The sequence below is a fragment of the Aspergillus pseudotamarii genome, assembly GCF_009193445.1.
Source record: "Aspergillus pseudotamarii strain CBS 117625 unplaced genomic scaffold BDV38scaffold_108, whole genome shotgun sequence".
Lineage (NCBI taxonomy): Eukaryota > Fungi > Ascomycota > Eurotiomycetes > Eurotiales > Aspergillaceae > Aspergillus > Aspergillus pseudotamarii.
Window position 1 is genome coordinate 47,799 of NW_022475122.1, and position 16,761 is coordinate 64,559.

Here is a 16,761-nt window from a genome sequence, read left to right on the forward strand (position 1 = left end):
CCCGCATATGCCATATGTGAGAAAACTCTGGGGCAAGGAAGCTAGTCTAACTGGGGAACTGGGGAATGGGTCCATAGACGAAATCCGCGGGAGACAATTAGCCCTTGAGATCCCGCGGGCATGACACTCCCGTCGGCAAATACACCGTAGCACAACTTCCAGTGGCGATATCTTGTGGGGCAGTAGTGGGAACAATAGCTTAGTCAAAAGTCTACTAGGAAGAGGTCAATATAGGCAACCTGTGAAATGATGCTCTGTCCTGCCTCGCTCCTCGTGCTGATTGGGGTTATCGAATAGATAGTGCAGCCTTGACTATGCTTGAGTACCTGCAGGCCCAAACCATTGCCTAAATGGCAAGGAAAGGAGGATCTTTTAATGAGAGACATTGGCTTAAGATCACCTATCTCATCCTTCTAGTCATCTTTGTGCTTGAATGGCTGTGCGTGCTTTGAATAGTTGCATGGGCCCTGAAAGTCGTGAAAAGGACCAGGTCAGCCAATCTGCCAAGCTTACTATTCTGGCATTGCGACGGTGTATCTGGCTGTATAGCTGGGCGGAATGTGGTATTCATAAGCCTGGGCTACCCACCAGGTCACTAAATGGGGTTCTCGCTTCCCTCTGCCTCACCTAGCAGAGGAAGAATTGCATCAGACCACAGGCAAAGTGGTGAGCACAGAAAGGTGACCCTTGTGAGAAAGCTCTTGTGTAGATATTTGGTGGTGGTTCATGAGCTTGAAATCAACCGATTAAGGTCATTCGGTTGAAAATACAGAGCATGAGGAATGGAGCGAACATACCAGCTAACTTGACCATAGGAAAGGCGTCTAGGGCTCTCTTCCGGTGTTATGTCAAATATAGTACCGTGTGCGTGTTTTATCGCTCTGCCATAGTCCGCAGATATTTGTTCTTTTGGATGACGTTGTCGAAGCATGCTGTGCCCATTATATATATATATATATATGATTTAGTAAGTTATACTGATCCTTCCGATCTTGTAACTCAGCTCATTTCATTCTCGAAAAATATAAGGGCCTGTACCCTGTCATGCAGGCACATGGAACTGAACAAAAGCCACCCATTCTGAATGGATATTTTCCCGCTGATACAGCCTAATACGGTTGCGCCTTGAACGTGCGGGATATCAAGGGCCTTGGTAAAGGCTATCGCAATGGTGTTGGATATCAGGACCTCCCTCCCAGTTGACGGATGGCCTGTTTGCCACGATAATGCACTATGGTGGCTTATAATTTGTACCGCCAACCTCTCTCGCTGCCTGAGTGCATAGTCCACCCCTCAGCTTCGTCCAACCTCTTATTAAGCCGTCTACCTCTCCAATTCACAGCGAAAGCTGACACCGCGACCAGTGCACACCCCATAAGCACCAGGCCACCACCCATACGGTAATATGGCTCTTGGCTGGTTGGATAAAAGTAGGGACTAAACCAATGACTCGACTGGCTGACGCAGTTGGCAATAGCAATGAGTGCAGCCTTCTTCGCTCTTGGCGATGGAACCACCGTCGTCTCCCAAGACAGTTGCAGGTTGAGTCCACTGTACGTGCCGCAAATGAGTAGGATGATCCCGAAATACCGCGCCCCGACGTTAAGAGTGCTGATGAGGATACTGCACCCTGCGGCGGAGATGATTATGGGAATGATTATATGCCAAGTTGACTCTTGGTATCTGCCACATGACCAGGCTGCAGCACAGGCGAAGGCGTAGGCAATAGCATATGGCGGTGCTTGGACAAGGTATGTGGTCATGGTGTCAAAGCCGAATGTTTTTATGATCTAAGATAGCTGGTCAGACATAGGTGTCCGGATGACCATTGCCATTGAGATGTATATATTTTGAGGTAAAGGGGAAGCAGACTCACCGACGGCAGAAAATCCTTGAAGCTCTGCGCAGTAACTAGTGCGAAGTGCATGAGGCAAAAGAACCACGTAAAGGGGTCCTTCACGGCGTCCCTGAGCCCATCCCACGTTCCTCCAACGGTCTCATCACGGCCACCATTAGACACGAGCACACGGTATTGTGCCATCTGACTCTCCTCTTCAGACAGGAACCGAGTGTTATGCGGCCAAGCAGGTAGGAAAATAAATGAAGCGACGGCAACAGCGATAGATGCTATCCCTTCAATCAGGAAGAACCATTGCCATGCGTGCAGACCGCTAATACCATCCATATTCTCGAGAATCCCCGCCGCTAAGAATCCTGATATGATGTTCGAGATAGTATTGCCAGCATGCCAGATAGCCATGCGCATAGGAGACTCTTCTCTCGTGTACCAAGAAGAAGTCACTGTGCTGTTAGCGTTAGAGTCTGCATGGCGAAGAGAAGGCTGTGTTTTCTTACGTAGGGTGAGAGCAGGGAAAAAGGGTGCCTCGGCCAGGCCAATAAAGAAACGGACGACGCAAAAGCCAACGCCGCTGGAGCACTGTTAGCTCGCTTCCGTGGCTTGCAACGAACTGTTGATGAAGACTCACTTGGTCATGGCAGGCATACAAATGGTTCCACAACTCCACATGAGCATTATGACTGGGAGAAACCAACGTGGGTTCGATTTAGCCATGAGTAGGTTTCCAGGGAGCTGGCCGACGAGGTAGCCGACATAAAAGGTCGAGATGCCTGCATTCCACACGGTATCGCTCATATTTAAGTCACTCTGGAGCCCAGCAAGACGGGCATTAGAAACATTGATGCGGTCGAGATAACTAACAGAGGATTAGCTTCTTAATCTATTTCTATGTGTTAGAGAGCCTTACTTCATTAAGAACATGAGTGTGACACAAGGCATCATGTGCCAGTCGATCTTCTTGAGGATACGCTTATTGAGTGTGTCCATCTGCTCCGGGCTCAGATAGCGCAAAAGCTCAAATCGGGCCTGGATTTCCTCTGGCGGGATGTAGGCTCCCTCAGCAGGTTGCTGTGCTTTGTACTCTGAGACATCTTCTATATGCTTTTCCATCGTCTTGATGTCTGTGTTGGGAGTGCCTTGCTCTCCAGCCTCTGAGCCACAGGAGCAGGTTGACGGCGATGGGGGCATGATGAAGATCGGGTTAAACTTGTCTAGGGGTGACAATTGAGAGGTAGAATGATGTTCTGAGAAAGAAGACTTTATGGGTATTCAAGGCCACGTTCTTATATATTTTTCGCGGTGATTGCTTGTCTGGGCACGATGTGAGATGCTCAAATCTGGGGTTTGCGGGGCCCCGCACAGTTGCTGTTCTGGATGCCGCGGGAGAAAAGAGTATACAAAGGTTGCTCTCTATACCAAGACGCGATGAAGGATTCTTCGTCCAGTGGCGAGCATCCAAGACTTTTAGCGAGAGGCCATGGCGTACATTTCGGGAAACTCTTCGTTTTTCCACTGTACTCCTGACATCCGCGGACGGTAGATGGTCTGAGATGGGCGCTCCTTGTGTGACATGCTTACATTGCTAATTCTATACCATACAAACAAATTTAAAACTGTGTCTAAAACCACTCACCCTGTCCTTGAACCCATCAGAAGCGCGGCAACATTTTCATAGACCGTGAAGACTATCCCACCGCTGAGAATCAGCCTGCCTAGTCGCATAGAGCTTCCACTCCAGAGGGCTCGTACACCACCATCTTTCAGTACATCTCGCAGCGCTTCCATAGTTGATGCGCCCTTGGCCCCTTGAGCACGTGTCTTGATCGTGTCGAAGGGCTGGGTCATGTACACTGTTATCACCCCGGCCGTGGCTCCCATTCCAAATGTCAGTGCGGGGTTCTTGGTGTCTTTAATGCTGGTGCGCGATGAGACGATCTCCTTTATGACGTTGTACGAGCCCATGCGTACGGCAGACGTAGCTGATTGCTTCATTGTCGTGGAGAGTAAGCCGCGGTAGACCTCGCTGACGCCAGACTCCGCTACGATAGTGCGGAGGGCGTGAAATCCGCCCTTGTAACGACGTGTGGTTGATGATCGTGCGTCATCAATACTGTATTTACATACGGAATCTATCAGTATGTGAGGAAGACAGAGGAAACACACAGCCTTACAGGGCAGTTTTGATCCTCTCTGTGGGAGTCACTGCGACCACACTCTCCACTGTACCCGCGACCATGCCAGCTAGTATGCCTCGTGCTGGGGACAGTGTTCCGTCCGCGTCCGCCAAGAGGTTTTTGATAGTGTCAAATGACAAGAAGCGCACGCCGGCCTTGAAGGCAGTCCCGAGAATAAGGGTTGAGCAACCGGTGTAGATGGCTCGAACACCATCTTGGCGCGCCGTTCCCAATATCACTGCCAGAGGATGCCTAGATGCCGGAGTGGAAATACCGCTGGCGGCCTTTTGGCTTAATTGAACTCGTGTTTTAGCAAACTCAAAGGGGTACTGTGACACGGGTCGACGTTTAGCAGCGCGAGCGAGACAACAGCAGAGAGGGTAGAACGCACAGTGACGGTTGCTTCCACTGCACCCGCTACGGCACCAGCAGTTAGCGAGATACCTGGGGAAATGACGTTCTTCTTGGCTATTTGCGGTTGTCCCTTTGGTACAGGCGCCGTAGAGCGCAGCTCAGCCACAGGGTTGGTCGTCATGGTGAATCTTGGGTAACTTGAAAGACAATGACGGATGAGCTCACAAATTCTGTGAGGAGAGTACGGTAGTGAGAGCTCCCAAAGAGCAGCAAAGTTTCAGATGGGATATTAACTTGATATTCGGCATTCCTATCCAAAGAACTGAAGTAAGAGTCGTGCACGAGATGGAACGTTTCTTCCCGCGGGATCTCATTACCCGACTCCCTCGGGCAGTTACATTTCGATTACCCGGGGCTTCCCATCCACGTGATCCGCCTGTCGCCCGGCGGAGATAAGACTGACACCATTAAATGCATGATACCGCGGACGGAATCTCGGACATTTTTTGCTATCCTTGCGTCTTGCATCCACTCCACTCTGACACTCATGGACTCTGTCCACGGCAACAACAAATCTGTCTCCACCTCAGAGACGTCATTTCGCCCCCGCCGAAGACGCGCCCTCGAGGCCTGCTCATTCTGCCGCAGAAGAAAGGTGCGAGAGATTCAAACCACACGGCTACTGTACCCCCACTGACAGCAGCCGAGGCTACGACAGATCAAGTGCAACAATGAACGGCCTGTCTGCGTCAACTGTAAAACGTATGCACAGGACTGTATTTATGAGCCCATTAGCGCTAGAGGTCAGGATACTGGCGGTGGTCACCATGACCGACCCCGGCACCGCAGATCTCTACAGAGGAGCGCCCTGAATGTTGATAAACATGAAAAATCTAGTCCAACTTCCGTGCCACAAAGGGACGGTCGGGTCGATCACCTGCCAGGGGGGGATGATGTATCTGCATCTAACGCCCGTTCTAACGGCGATATGGAACGAGGCGGCGCTCCTAGGCGCTCTGAAGCTACAGTGGCTCACATCTTGGTTTCAGCTAACGGCGAGTCCAGCTATCACGGGCGGACTAGCGCTTTGTTTGAAGATCATGCCCAAGATCGATCAATGGGGGCAGATCAGCGCCCTCGAATGCCGGATGACTGGGTAGAAACGGGCCTTGTGGCCGAAGCAGCGAAACAACGTAAGCTGAACTCCCACCCATAATCATTCCTCCTTTTGGCTGTATTACTGTTACAGCTCATTTTCATATCCCTTTAATGGCCGGTATATTTGGGATTTGAGGCTGAGAAACAAGGCAACAGGTCAGATGGAACAGCTAAACTTCCGTCAGGCTAAGCTGGACTTTGATGGTGTTGATCCAGACCTGGGGATGCATCTGCTGTCGCTCCATTGGAATCGCCAACATCATTCATTTCTCATCACCTACCGCCCTGCGTTCATGCGGGACATGGCTTGCAATGGTCCTTACTTTTCCAAGCTACTTCTCAACGCTATCTACTTTGGTGCGGCCAAATTCAGTCCTAGATTGGAGGTCCGCAAAGACCCCAACGACGTCCGTACAGCTGGATGGAGATATCGCGAGCGCGTCCGGGAACTCCTGGGTGGTGCCCTAGACCGTAGTGACATCACAACAATCCAGGCACTGCTTGTAATGACCAACTCACTCTTTGCTCTCGGGGATGAAAGGAGTGCTGCATGGCTGTATTCTGGGCTGGCGTTCCGCATGTTGATTGACTTGGGCATGCATGTCGACTTGACGAGTACACGCCGGTTCTCGGATGAGGATTTAGAAATTCGACGACGGGTCTTTTGGGGTGCGTTTGGTAAGGAAGCTCTGCATTCTAAGTGCGCATCTGACTAAACCCACCGGCTGACCGAATACCCAAAAAATTGTAGTTGTGGATAAGATCCAGAGTTTGTATCAAGGCCGTCCCGTTAGCTTGAAAGAGACAGACGCCCTTGTCCCAATCAAATTTTTGGACACCTACGAGGAGCTCGAGCATTGGCAGCCGTTTGCTTACTCAACCTCAGCACCTGACTACCCGGGAATGCCGGCATATAGCATATCTACTTTCACATATCTGTGCAAACTCTCACTCACTATGAGCGACATCCTCAGCTGCATATATACTGAGCGCAGTTCTAATCAAAGTCCAGCTGAGCTGGCAAGTATGCTAGACGAACTGCAGCTCAGATTGGACCAGTGGCAGGTAGGATTGCCAGAACATCTGCGGTTCGATCCAGGGAAAGCTCACAGCGTGGCATTCCCGCCCCCTCATGTGTCCAGCCTCCAGTATGTCTGCCCGACGTTCTGTAGACTCCCATTCCGCTGAACTGACTGTTGATAGCGCTATGCATAATTCACTTGTCATTCTGCTCCACCGTCCTTTTGTAGCGGACGGTCATCTGTACAGCACATCGCCGTCGATATCTGTCGATTCGTTCAAGAAGTGTGCCTCAGCGGCAACAAACATCAGTAATCTCCTGCGTGCTTATCATCGCGCATTCTCTATCAGACGAGCACCCTACCTCATATCATATGCAACATACGTTGCTGCCACGGTTTTGACTCGAATCGCAGCTAGACGTAGGAATGATTCGACGGCACATGCCAACCTAGCGACCTGTCTCGCTGTATTCAATGAGAATCAAGAGACGAATTCAGCGGTAAAAAAAGCGGCTAATATCGTACAAGGCCTGATGAAAAAGCTCGGGGTCATCATTGACGATGTCTCACTTGACGCTTTAGAAATCGACCCGCCGATCAGATGCTCCGAGCGAGACCCACAGCCCAGCCATGGTGCTGCTGAGGGCGATGTCAGCGTCCAGGCGAGCTCTGGGAACGAAATCCAGAATAACCTGACCATCGGAAACGTGACGGGACTTTCAAATACCAAATCTCTTGATCATCCGACAACAAGCTCCCCTGGATCGGACTGGGTAGATATAGATGGAATTATTCAGAGCTTTCTGCAAGAGAATAGCAGTCGCGGAGCAAGACTAGGAGACTACGAGACGAACGGAACACCTACTCAGCTGCCTAGACCACCGTGGGTGCCGCTGCATCAAGGAGACATCCCCCCGTCCGTGATGATGGACAATGCGCGTACTGTCGGAAACCAGGCTTCTCTCCGTCCAGATACTGATGTCCCTAATGGTGTGCATCGAACGGAGACAGCTGGTGGAACGTATCAGTGGCAACATGGCTGGAGACCGACAAACTGGGAGCCTACATCCTTAGAGGATCCACTTTTTGGATTGAACGGTTCGTCGATCGATAACTTCCCGTTCACAGATTGGTGAATGCCGTCCTCCGATTTCCCGTGGAAGAAACGGTCTGATGCGCTGTCAACTACATACTTTCGCATAAATGCAAATCCCGTCTAGCCGTTTCTCCCGCGGGAACATCGATCCCGTTGGATGTGGGGGCGTTGAACCTACCCGTCGCTTCATTTCGAATACCCTTTTCGCAATGTTTTCGGGAACTCCCTTTGAGTCGAAATTATATTATAATTCAAGATTGATACCTCACTGCAATGGAAATAGCATCCTATATAGTCCCACTATGCGCCACGCCTCACCCGATGACCCAGTTAGTGCCGAGAGTTCACCCAACAGCACTTCGATATCACGCCCAACAACACTCGAGAAATCTCTCAGCTCATATTTTGTTGGTAGTACCTTCAAAGAGCCTTAGGATACCTATAATTGCCCGGCCCCAATATTGCAGATATGGCTACTGAGCTACTCAGCAAGACCCGGCGCCTTAGGCGCCACGCTCTGCCATGTGTTCTTATGCGCGCGGGCACCTCCAAAGGAATATTCCTGCACCAAAAAGATATGCCAACAAAACAGGCTGACTGGGCTCCTCACTTAATCTCTGCTCTCGGATCTCGAGGGAACGACCCTCGGCAGATTGACGGCGTTGGCGGCGGGACATCTACGACATCCAAAGTTGCCGTCGTTCAGCGCTCGCAAAGACCGGACGCCGATGTCGATTGGACCTTTGTCCAAGTTGCTGTAGGCAAAGAGTCAGTGGACTTTACCGGCACTTGTGGCAACATTACTGCGGGTGTGGCACCCTTTGCCATCCAGGAAGGCCTTGTCACGCCGGGGCCGGGTCAGAACATGGTATGTTTTGTCTTTCAGGCTGGATTTCAGACGAGGAAGACCAGCAGACTTCAGGTCGTTAACTTTCAATGAGTAGATGGACGTCAGAATCTACAACACAAATACGGATCGAATAGTTATCGAAACCGTCGCAGTGGATGGGTCAGGAGATTATGAGGAGGATGGGAACTTCATCATTCCCGGTGTCAAATCACCTGGGAGCGAAGTCAGATGCACATTTCTCAAGCCGGTGGGCAGTATGACTGGGAAGCTCTTCCCTTCCGAAGACCAGCAACAGCAGATACTTCGTGTGCAGCCTGGGTCGCTCATGCCCAGCCTGGAGCCTTTCGACGTCCGTGTAACCCTGATCGATTCGGCGAACCCGTTTGTCCTCATTGATACGACATCGATATCACCAACCCTGCTCGGGACATATCCATCCGACTCTGATCGAAATGATCTTGTCGAGACCATCCGCCGCGCTGGTGCCGTGGCGATGGGGCTAGCAACAGACGCTGAAGCCGCCAGTAGGACCCGCGGGACGCCCAAGGCTGCATTCGTGTACCCCCCGACCTTTACCCAAGTTGGCGGCGGCAAGGATAGTCGGCCCGATATTCGCGTACAAGCGTACTCCATGGGGTTACCACATCCAAGCCTACAGCTCACTGGGGCGGTGACAATCGCCGTTGCACTCAGCTACCCCGGCACAATCGCGGCAGGCCTCTCCGCTATGGGCGCTATCATGCATGGGGCGTTGCCTCCGACCCCCGAACAGTCGCCGCCACCGGATGACCGCAAAAACGAGAATCCTGAGTTGGGGAGAGATGTACTGATTGAACATAGCCAAGGGACAATGAAGGTGGGTGTGGTAATGGATGATGCTGGAGAAGTGACTAGTTGCGCGGTGTCGCGTACGGCCAGGCGACTGTTTGAGGGCAAGGTCAGGTATTATATACAGGAGGATTAGATCTAGCGTAACTGTATTATTCCTTACTTAGCGTCATGAAATTTGCTCAAATAAAGACTGTCTTGAATTCCCGATTCGGTTCGTCTTTCTCAATCATGTCCTCTGCTGGATTGCTGGGGTGTAATCGGGTACTCTGATCACTGTCTATGAATTAGAGGGCCATGCTCATTGCCTGGAGTGTCTTACGGATGAACCCTCAAGATTGATACGTAATTTGTAAGCATCTCGCAAGATTGAAATAGGCCTGTTGTTCAATTTATATTTTTAAAAATGTCAAATGTTGGATTTTGTTGCTGCTCGTGATGGAACTGTGTATCTTATATATACTAGCTAACACGCCCTTCATACCGCCGATTATGAGCTTCCCAAGTGCCAAAGAACAACAAGCAAGATGCACAACCTAAGACCATTAAACCGAGATAATGGAGAGCTTAAATTTTGTTTCTTGCTGCTTTGCACTGTATATTCAGCTCATTGTATTGAAATTGTGGTATGTTAACCCCCTCGAGCCATAAATGTTAGGCCCGCTGAGTTACCGAACTGGATCATCTTACTAGCCTGCCCAATCAGCGCTGTCGCCCGGAATCTCCATCTACTCAACATTTAAGTGGCTTTTCAGTGAGAATATTGGCATTCTATCAAAGTTATGCCAGCTTAATTGACCAACCACTACGTGGCCACGCAGTATAAATGACCTTTATTTGACAATGCATGCGATCATCTACCTCGGCCGTCCGAATAGCCAACGCCCTATCCAGACTGTTGAGATGCTGCATACACGAGGTGGATTAGTTGAGGCCACTGTGCCGATGGTTGATGATGGAAAGCGCTCGGATCCAAGTTGACCAGTCTAATTCGACCAAGTAAGTACGCAATTGACTTGTGGACTTGGGCCTGTCCCATTTCCCGGTTAGGGCTGTAGAGGTGATGGTAGACGCGGGATCGCCGGCGTCGACCCGAGCGGCCATAAATGATCCGTGCACCACGGGGAACTCTCACGAGTCCACAATAATCTGCGATACAGATGTCCATGCTCTTTTTCCGCCCTTTTATATTTTCGACTTTTATACATACCGAATTAGCCTAGATCCCATTATCATACTACGGAGATCGAGTCCTCATATCCGACGGCAACGCCCTCTTACCCTATTAGGTAAAACCCTACCTAGTGCCTTGGGAACTACCTTATTCGCTCTTGATGCTAGTACTTGATTCATTCTCCTGTTGCTGCCATACCTTCTAAGGCATTTCTACTGGAAGACGTGACGCTATCTCTTGAACGAGAGGATGCGCCATAAGATCTCGGGCAGTATATATACGTTTTCCTTCACACCCTGTGGTTTAATTAGTAGGCAAAATGAAGGAGCTTTGAGCTGCTGACCCTACAATACTTTTCCAGAGATCCGTGGGGAAATCCATCATTTCTCATTACAATATATACAATAGTCGATGTACACATCTGCCGTATCACCTTGCACTATGCCTCACATACTGTCCTCTATGTCACCGCTCAAAGTCCCGTTCGCGCCTTCTCTGCTTCTTCCTTAATCAGCAATTCATGCTTGTGGCTACGTACTGTCACCTTAACCGGAAAGGGTTGGTTATGGATGTGAAAGTGATTCAGTTTGCGAGTATCGATGGGACCATCCTATGTTCGTTTAGCAACGCACCATCTGAGAGAAACAGGGCAACACAAGAAAGATGGAGAGGAAGTAAGAGAAACACTTACCGCGCATAAATCAAAACAGAATATGATTCGTGCCATAGCGACATATAGTGCCTGCTGAGCAACGCGATAACCGACACAGATACGTCGTCCGCCGCCAAACGCCCAGAGATTATGCACGATGTTGCCCTCATTGCCATCCAGCCAGCGCGACGGATCGAATTGATCTGGGCTATCGCATACCTGACTCAGCGCAATCCCGTTGACCACAAAGCACGTTCCTTTCGGGAAACGGTACCCTTCATATTCGAGATCCTCTGTCAGTTGATGCTGCGGCGTGACGGGTGTTGTGGGCCGCCAGCGGAGGACCTCTTTGACCATGGCAGCCAGATAAGGAAGGCGCTCGAAGTCTACCATGCCGGGGAGTCGCAGTATACCATCTTCGTTGATGCAGATGGCATCTAACTCCTGGCGAGCGCGACTCATTGTCTCCGGATAGCTGATCATTGCCATGATGAAGGTGTTGAGCGTCATGCGGGTATTGTCGCTGCCAGCTGCAATAACCGACGTGGCGAGATACATGGCTTCTTCCTCAGTACCTTTGTAACGCATGTCCGGATGGAGCAGCGTATCCCGCACAAAGCCAGGGCCGGCTGTACCCTGACGGACGGCATCCCGGATGGGGTCCCACCACGACTTGAACACCTGGTGATGGAAGTCGCCCATTTTAGCCCAGTACGGGCGCCACCACTGTAGAAATGCAGGGATCCAGCGGTTCAATTGCGGAAAGAAGTCAACCATGCTGTTGAGCAAGCTCAATGTGAACTCCATCGTAACCTTCTGATAGTCATTTAACTCCTCCTGCGTCTTGGAGAGATTCTCGCCCATGACGAGACGGTAGAGCACGGCAATCGAGTAGCGATAGTGGTGCGCGTACCAGCGCTTGGGTTCTTGCAGATAGGCCGAGAGCATCTGGAGCGACTCAATTTCTTGCCAATTACCGTATATACGCAGAACCGATCCGCTGAGCAGATGGTGCATCACCCGTCTGCCCTCGGTCCATGCAGCCGTGGGACGAATGACCGTGCGCAGACCGTGACTGACGAGATCACCCGCAATGGGCATCTCTGGTCGCTCACTGGTAATCTTACCATGTTTGTTGATAATATCGGTAGCTACCTGCGGATCATTCAGCACCACCCACGTCTGAGAGCCCATGTGCAGTGTGGTCATTGGACCATATTGGCGCAACGAGGCCAGCTATAGATCAGATGGGTCAGTTTGTCATACCGTCGTAAGGCAAGTAGCCTGGACTCACAAACGGACCCCATAACCCTGCATCGCGGGCTCTCGTGAATTGGAACATGTTCCCGAAGATAGGGAGCCCCGGGGGACCGGGAGGTAGCTTGCGCCGCATACTGGCAAAGCGTTTTAGAAGACTCCCCGGTCGAAGATATTCGAACGAGAGCCAGAGTAGCCCGAAGGCTCCGAGGACCACGAATGTCTCTATATTTTGCTGGGTCATGGTGATGTATGGGAATCAAACACCTGATTAAGCCATTCTGCTCGAAAATGGCGAATGGTACCCTTCTTGTAGCAAACGGCAGAGGTAAACCGATATCAGGGTTATGATGTTGTATGTCAGGATATGTACCCTGGGTGGGGGCCAACAGCAAAGCCCGTCAGCCCTAACGCAGACTAAGTTGACTCACTAGTCACTCCTACTTTGGCCCCAAATCGCAAGGTTGACACTTTAGCGTGGAAACCAACAAAGAAATTACCGGCCGTAAGATGAGGCAAGATAAAAATAAGCACGTCAAAGCCCCTCCTACCCCTCATTTAGCCGCGCCTCCATCGCGTATAAAACCCTGGACGAGCTTGGCCTTTTCATAATTTCTCCGACCGTCTCGCATTTGCTTTCCTGCCTATTGCTTCTCGTCACTTTATTCATCCTCCCGCGCCTCATCCCTTGGCCCCCCACACAACATGGCGGACTTGCAAACTCTCGCCCTCTCCACTAAGCCCTCAGCGCAGCTGAGCTACAGTTACCAACCTCCCCAGGGCACATCTAAGCCTGTCCTGGTCGTTTTTCTCAATGGTCTCGGTTTACCTCAGGCCTTCTGGCAGCCAGTCATTGCGCAACTGAAAGCCCTCCGCCAGGACAGCTCCATCCCTGCCTTCCTCACCTATGACCGCTATGGCCAAGGTCAAACAACCGATCGCGATCCCGCAGATGCCGGCGCAGAGGACCCGACGCACGGTCATGACTGCCTGACCGCCGTCCGCGACTTGCGCCAGCTCATCACCCAAATTACCGCCGACAAGCTGGGTACGGCAGATGTCGACTCGGTCGCTCTGGTTCTGGTGGGCAACTCGATCGGATGTGCTCTCGCGCGTATATACGCTCAAGAATACCCCGGGACGGTCGCTGGTCTACTGCTGCTGGACAGCGTGCTGGCCAACTCCGACTTCGTCTCGGTCTTCCCCGACCCTGATGCCCCCGATTTCGATCCCGCTAGTATTGGACCTCTCCCCGTGGAAGCCATCCGCGCCGTGCGGGAGGGTGCGCGGCGCATTTTCCACCCCGACGTCGGCAACAAGGAAGGCCTGAGCAGACGCAACCTGCGTGAATTGCTGCCAGCCAGTGACAGTCCCCTTCTGAAGGGTCCTGAGGGTCATGGGCCGTACGTCACCGTGGTGGGACATGACTTTGACACCTTTGCGGAAGAGTCTGCCAAGATGGGCCCCCCCAAACCCGTCACAAATCGCTTTGTCAATCCATATTGGCACAAGTATAACGAGGGATTGACAAAGATTACCGAGGCAGAGTATAGCAAGGGACCGCTGCAGGCGCCCAATGCGGGTCACTTTATCCAAAAGGACAACCCGGAGTTTGTGGTGCAAGAACTGAATGAGCTTTTGGGCAAGATTCTGTAAATAATTTTACTATTCCATTTGGGATGAATACAAGTCATGATAATTCTGCAAGTTACATCATTTTGTCTGACTCGAGTCGACAAATTGAACAATTCGGGTAATCTCCTATTCCACACAGCTTCCGTTGATAATTGCACACCTAATGAACTCAATGTTGAAATTGTTATCGTTCGCGGTCCAACTGAGGTGATTTACGTTTGGCTCTCGCGCTGTTTGCCAAGTGACGAGGAAATGTTATCCGGATAGTACGTGATATGCCGTGCCTCTTGGCCTCTTCTTCTCGGCCAAGTCGGCGGCCCCAGTCTTACGTGAGCTTCCTAAACTAGCGGGGCAGTTAATCCATGCTTAGCCTGGAGTCTGGACTTCGCCTACTCTTCTACTATATTGTGCTCTCTTCATCATATACCCTGTAAGCTGCATACCCCGCCCACCATGTTTCCCGCAGCGTCTGGCTGGCAGTTGATCCCATTTCTATTTTTGCCCCCATCTTTGTCCCACTAATGCGGGTCGGAATAAGCTACAAATACAAGTAAGGCACTGAGTGGGTGGCGGTGTAAGCACGGCAAGATAGAGAGGTTATTGTAACCCATCATCCATCAGCATGCCAGAGGTGACAAGAGAGTGGTGCTACTGATCGACGACCAATTTTCTGTTCTTGTCCGCTGGCAGTCGGAGACACATTCTCTGTCTAGCCTAGCGTGCAGAATGCCAACCCTTGTACGCACAAAGTGTGACATTTATTCGTATTGCTGCATAATCATCCAGCCTTGCGTCCTTCTTCTCCACATACAAGTGGTGCCTTACGCACAGTTCTGCAATGGGGCCAGTGGCAAGACTCTACACCCTGCAATATCCCCGCTATCCGCTGGATATCCCACCAGATGTTTTCTTCTTCAATGCGCGAGTTTCCACTCTTTCGGAGCTGACCTGACCCCTCCTCCTAACTCCTTCTCCAGCTCCATTTTCCTCATTCCCCGAGTCGTTGACCCTTGCAACCATGGATCAAATCGCAGGCTCTAGGCCGCCTGATGTGAGCATCGGCTACCGGCTCTTGGTTGGCACGACGGTCACCTTTGTATGCGCATTCATTGTTGTGTCTTTGCGGGGCGTAGCTCGCAGCGTGTATGCTCGCATGAGCTGGGATGACTATCTTATGATATTTGCTTTGGTATGTTATGCATTCCACTGTAGACTCTTGAGAATCGACGACTAATTCTTTCCACCCTCAGGTTCAAGCGTTAATAGCGACTGTCTTCGATTTTATTGCCGTCGACAAAGGACTGGGACGTCACCTAATTTACATCCCGAAAAATGACGCCGTCACAGCCATGTACTACGATCTGCTTTCGCAGGTCTTCTGCATTAATGCCTTGAGCTTTGCGAAAATTTCTATTTGCCTATCCTATCTGCGTATCTTGAAAGGATCGCGCCATACCGTGCTCCGGGTAACATGCTACCTCACTGCGTTCCTGGTCTTTGCGGTCAACACTGTGGTTATTATCTCGTTGTACGCACAATGCGATCCACCACGCAAGTCCTGGAATCCATTTATACCTGGAAAATGCTGGGAATTTAGAACTGAGATCAGTCTTGTATTGCTTCAGGGAGGTATGCATATATGACATCAGAGCTATCTTACCCTATATCGCAGGACAGCAACTAACAATACTCCGAACAACAGCTTGGTCGGCAGTAACAGATTACTTCCTATCCATTCTACCATTCTTCCTTTTCAAAGACCTTCAGGTCAGTCGCGGAAACAAGATCATCTTGTGTGGACTGATGGGCCTGGGTGTGATGTAAGTCACCCTTTCTGACTCTTAACTCATACACCCAAGATCTCGATTAACAAGAGACCAGAACGGGCGTCTTCGCCACGATCCGCACAATTGAATCCGGTCTGGGTCTCAAAAATGGGATCAGCGATGCCTCCTACACGACCGTGATGGGTCTCATGTGGGCGGGCATGGAACGTAACATCGCCATGATGATCGGCAGCGTGCCCGCGCTACGACCACTAACATCACCATTCCTGAAACTGACATCAGAAACGATGTCATACTTGGGGATCCGGTCTTCATCTAAGACATCATCAGGTTCCGGCGGTAATGGATCGGGCTCGTTCCAGAATAAGTCGGGTGGTAAGTCCACTAAGGATTTGCCTACAACGAGTATGGAGCAGATCTTGCCAAACAGAGTGCCGAGAGACATGGTATGAGCGGGGAACTGTACATACGTGGGGGCTAAAGCTGGTGCTCCTGAGTCTGTTAGGTATTGCGTTAATGAATTATGCCAGTGTGTCTACTGTTACACTTAGAGAAGTTTTCTTTTGTGCATAAGCCTGCAGCCTGTGTTCGTATTGAATTGTGTAGCTGGGGTTGACACGTATTCTGCCCGAACAGGCAAGTGATTGAAGATCAAGTAGCCTTGACGATACATCCATAGGTTATCAGATCGGATGTCACATCTCTAGACCCACCAATAAGCGTTTGTCAATGCTATCTAGCATAGTAAGACACGGGCGAAACGGGGGGGAGACCTGCACGGGCAGTCTTCAAGATAGGTAAGTCCCGACGTCTCACCCCCACCTGAATGCCATTGACCAATGCCAATTCTGCCAACGCGGCGCTCCGTCTGACGTTAGAATTTAGCCTAGGTAAGGCTGAAAGGGTGTGAAGGATA

General features: G+C 50.9%; 6 protein-coding genes across 6 annotated transcripts; 3 read left to right on the forward strand and 3 right to left on the reverse strand.

Moving 5' to 3' along the window:
- Nucleotides 1-1,241: 1,241 nt before the first annotated feature.
- BDV38DRAFT_275900 (major facilitator superfamily domain-containing protein) lies at nt 1,242-3,046 on the reverse strand (the record flags this gene model as incomplete). Its single annotated transcript, XM_032058110.1, has 5 exons — nt 1,242-1,790; nt 1,877-2,301; nt 2,356-2,429; nt 2,487-2,714; nt 2,766-3,046. The coding sequence occupies 5 exons, from the start codon at nt 3,044-3,046 to the stop codon at nt 1,242-1,244; spliced, it is 1,557 nt and encodes a 518-aa protein (XP_031907555.1).
- A 441-nt stretch (nt 3,047-3,487) lies between these two features.
- On the reverse strand, nt 3,488-4,567 carry BDV38DRAFT_288645 (mitochondrial carrier domain-containing protein; the record flags this gene model as incomplete). Its single annotated transcript, XM_032061074.1, has 3 exons — nt 3,488-3,968; nt 4,030-4,361; nt 4,424-4,567. 3 exons carry the CDS (start codon nt 4,565-4,567, stop codon nt 3,488-3,490), a joined length of 957 nt encoding a protein of 318 aa, XP_031907556.1.
- Nucleotides 4,568-5,527: 960 nt separating this feature from the next.
- On the forward strand, nt 5,528-9,476 carry BDV38DRAFT_275903 (PrpF protein-domain-containing protein; the record flags this gene model as incomplete). The annotated part of the gene is made up of 8 exons (XM_032058111.1): nt 5,528-5,579; nt 5,701-6,222; nt 6,296-6,692; nt 6,748-7,664; nt 7,787-7,814; nt 7,946-7,995; nt 8,130-8,530; nt 8,607-9,476. 8 exons carry the CDS (start codon nt 5,528-5,530, stop codon nt 9,474-9,476), a joined length of 3,237 nt encoding a protein of 1,078 aa, XP_031907557.1.
- A 1,470-nt stretch (nt 9,477-10,946) lies between these two features.
- BDV38DRAFT_17452 (cytochrome P450) lies at nt 10,947-12,332 on the reverse strand. Its single transcript, XM_032051984.1, has 2 exons — nt 11,206-12,332; nt 10,947-11,124 (listed from the first exon to the last, which is right to left on the reverse strand). The coding sequence occupies exons 1-2, from the start codon at nt 12,265-12,267 to the stop codon at nt 10,987-10,989; spliced, it is 1,200 nt and encodes a 399-aa protein (XP_031907558.1). The 5' UTR covers nt 12,268-12,332; the 3' UTR covers nt 10,947-10,986.
- Nucleotides 12,333-13,053: 721 nt separating this feature from the next.
- On the forward strand, nt 13,054-14,152 carry BDV38DRAFT_264238 (alpha/beta fold hydrolase). The gene has a single exon (XM_032056266.1). It carries the CDS (start codon nt 13,129-13,131, stop codon nt 14,077-14,079), a length of 951 nt encoding a protein of 316 aa, XP_031907559.1. The 5' UTR covers nt 13,054-13,128; the 3' UTR covers nt 14,080-14,152.
- A 548-nt stretch (nt 14,153-14,700) lies between these two features.
- BDV38DRAFT_264240 (uncharacterized protein) lies at nt 14,701-16,428 on the forward strand. The gene is made up of 4 exons (XM_032056267.1): nt 14,701-15,247; nt 15,309-15,687; nt 15,761-15,878; nt 15,940-16,428. The coding sequence occupies exons 1-4, from the start codon at nt 15,077-15,079 to the stop codon at nt 16,295-16,297; spliced, it is 1,026 nt and encodes a 341-aa protein (XP_031907560.1). The 5' UTR covers nt 14,701-15,076; the 3' UTR covers nt 16,298-16,428.
- The last annotated feature ends 333 nt before the right edge of the window (nt 16,429-16,761 follow it).

What these genes read in the sequence shown, in the direction of transcription:
- BDV38DRAFT_17452 (XM_032051984.1), bottom strand. Translation starts at nt 12,267, where the DNA reads ATGCCCATTGCGGGTGATCTCGTCAGTCACGGTCTGCGCACGGTCATT. An exon ending in TCTGTTTTGATTTATGCGCG is followed by an intron (nt 11,125 to 11,205) that starts GTAAGTGTTTCT and finishes AAACGAACATAG; the next exon opens with GATGGTCCCATCGATACTCG.
- BDV38DRAFT_264238 (XM_032056266.1), top strand. Translation starts at nt 13,129, where the DNA reads ATGGCGGACTTGCAAACTCTCGCCCTCTCCACTAAGCCCTCAGCGCAG.
- BDV38DRAFT_264240 (XM_032056267.1), top strand. Translation starts at nt 15,077, where the DNA reads ATGGATCAAATCGCAGGCTCTAGGCCGCCTGATGTGAGCATCGGCTAC. An exon ending in TCTTGTATTGCTTCAGGGAG is followed by an intron (nt 15,688 to 15,760) that starts GTATGCATATAT and finishes TCCGAACAACAG; the next exon opens with CTTGGTCGGCAGTAACAGAT. An exon ending in CTGATGGGCCTGGGTGTGAT is followed by an intron (nt 15,879 to 15,939) that starts GTAAGTCACCCT and finishes ACAAGAGACCAG; the next exon opens with AACGGGCGTCTTCGCCACGA.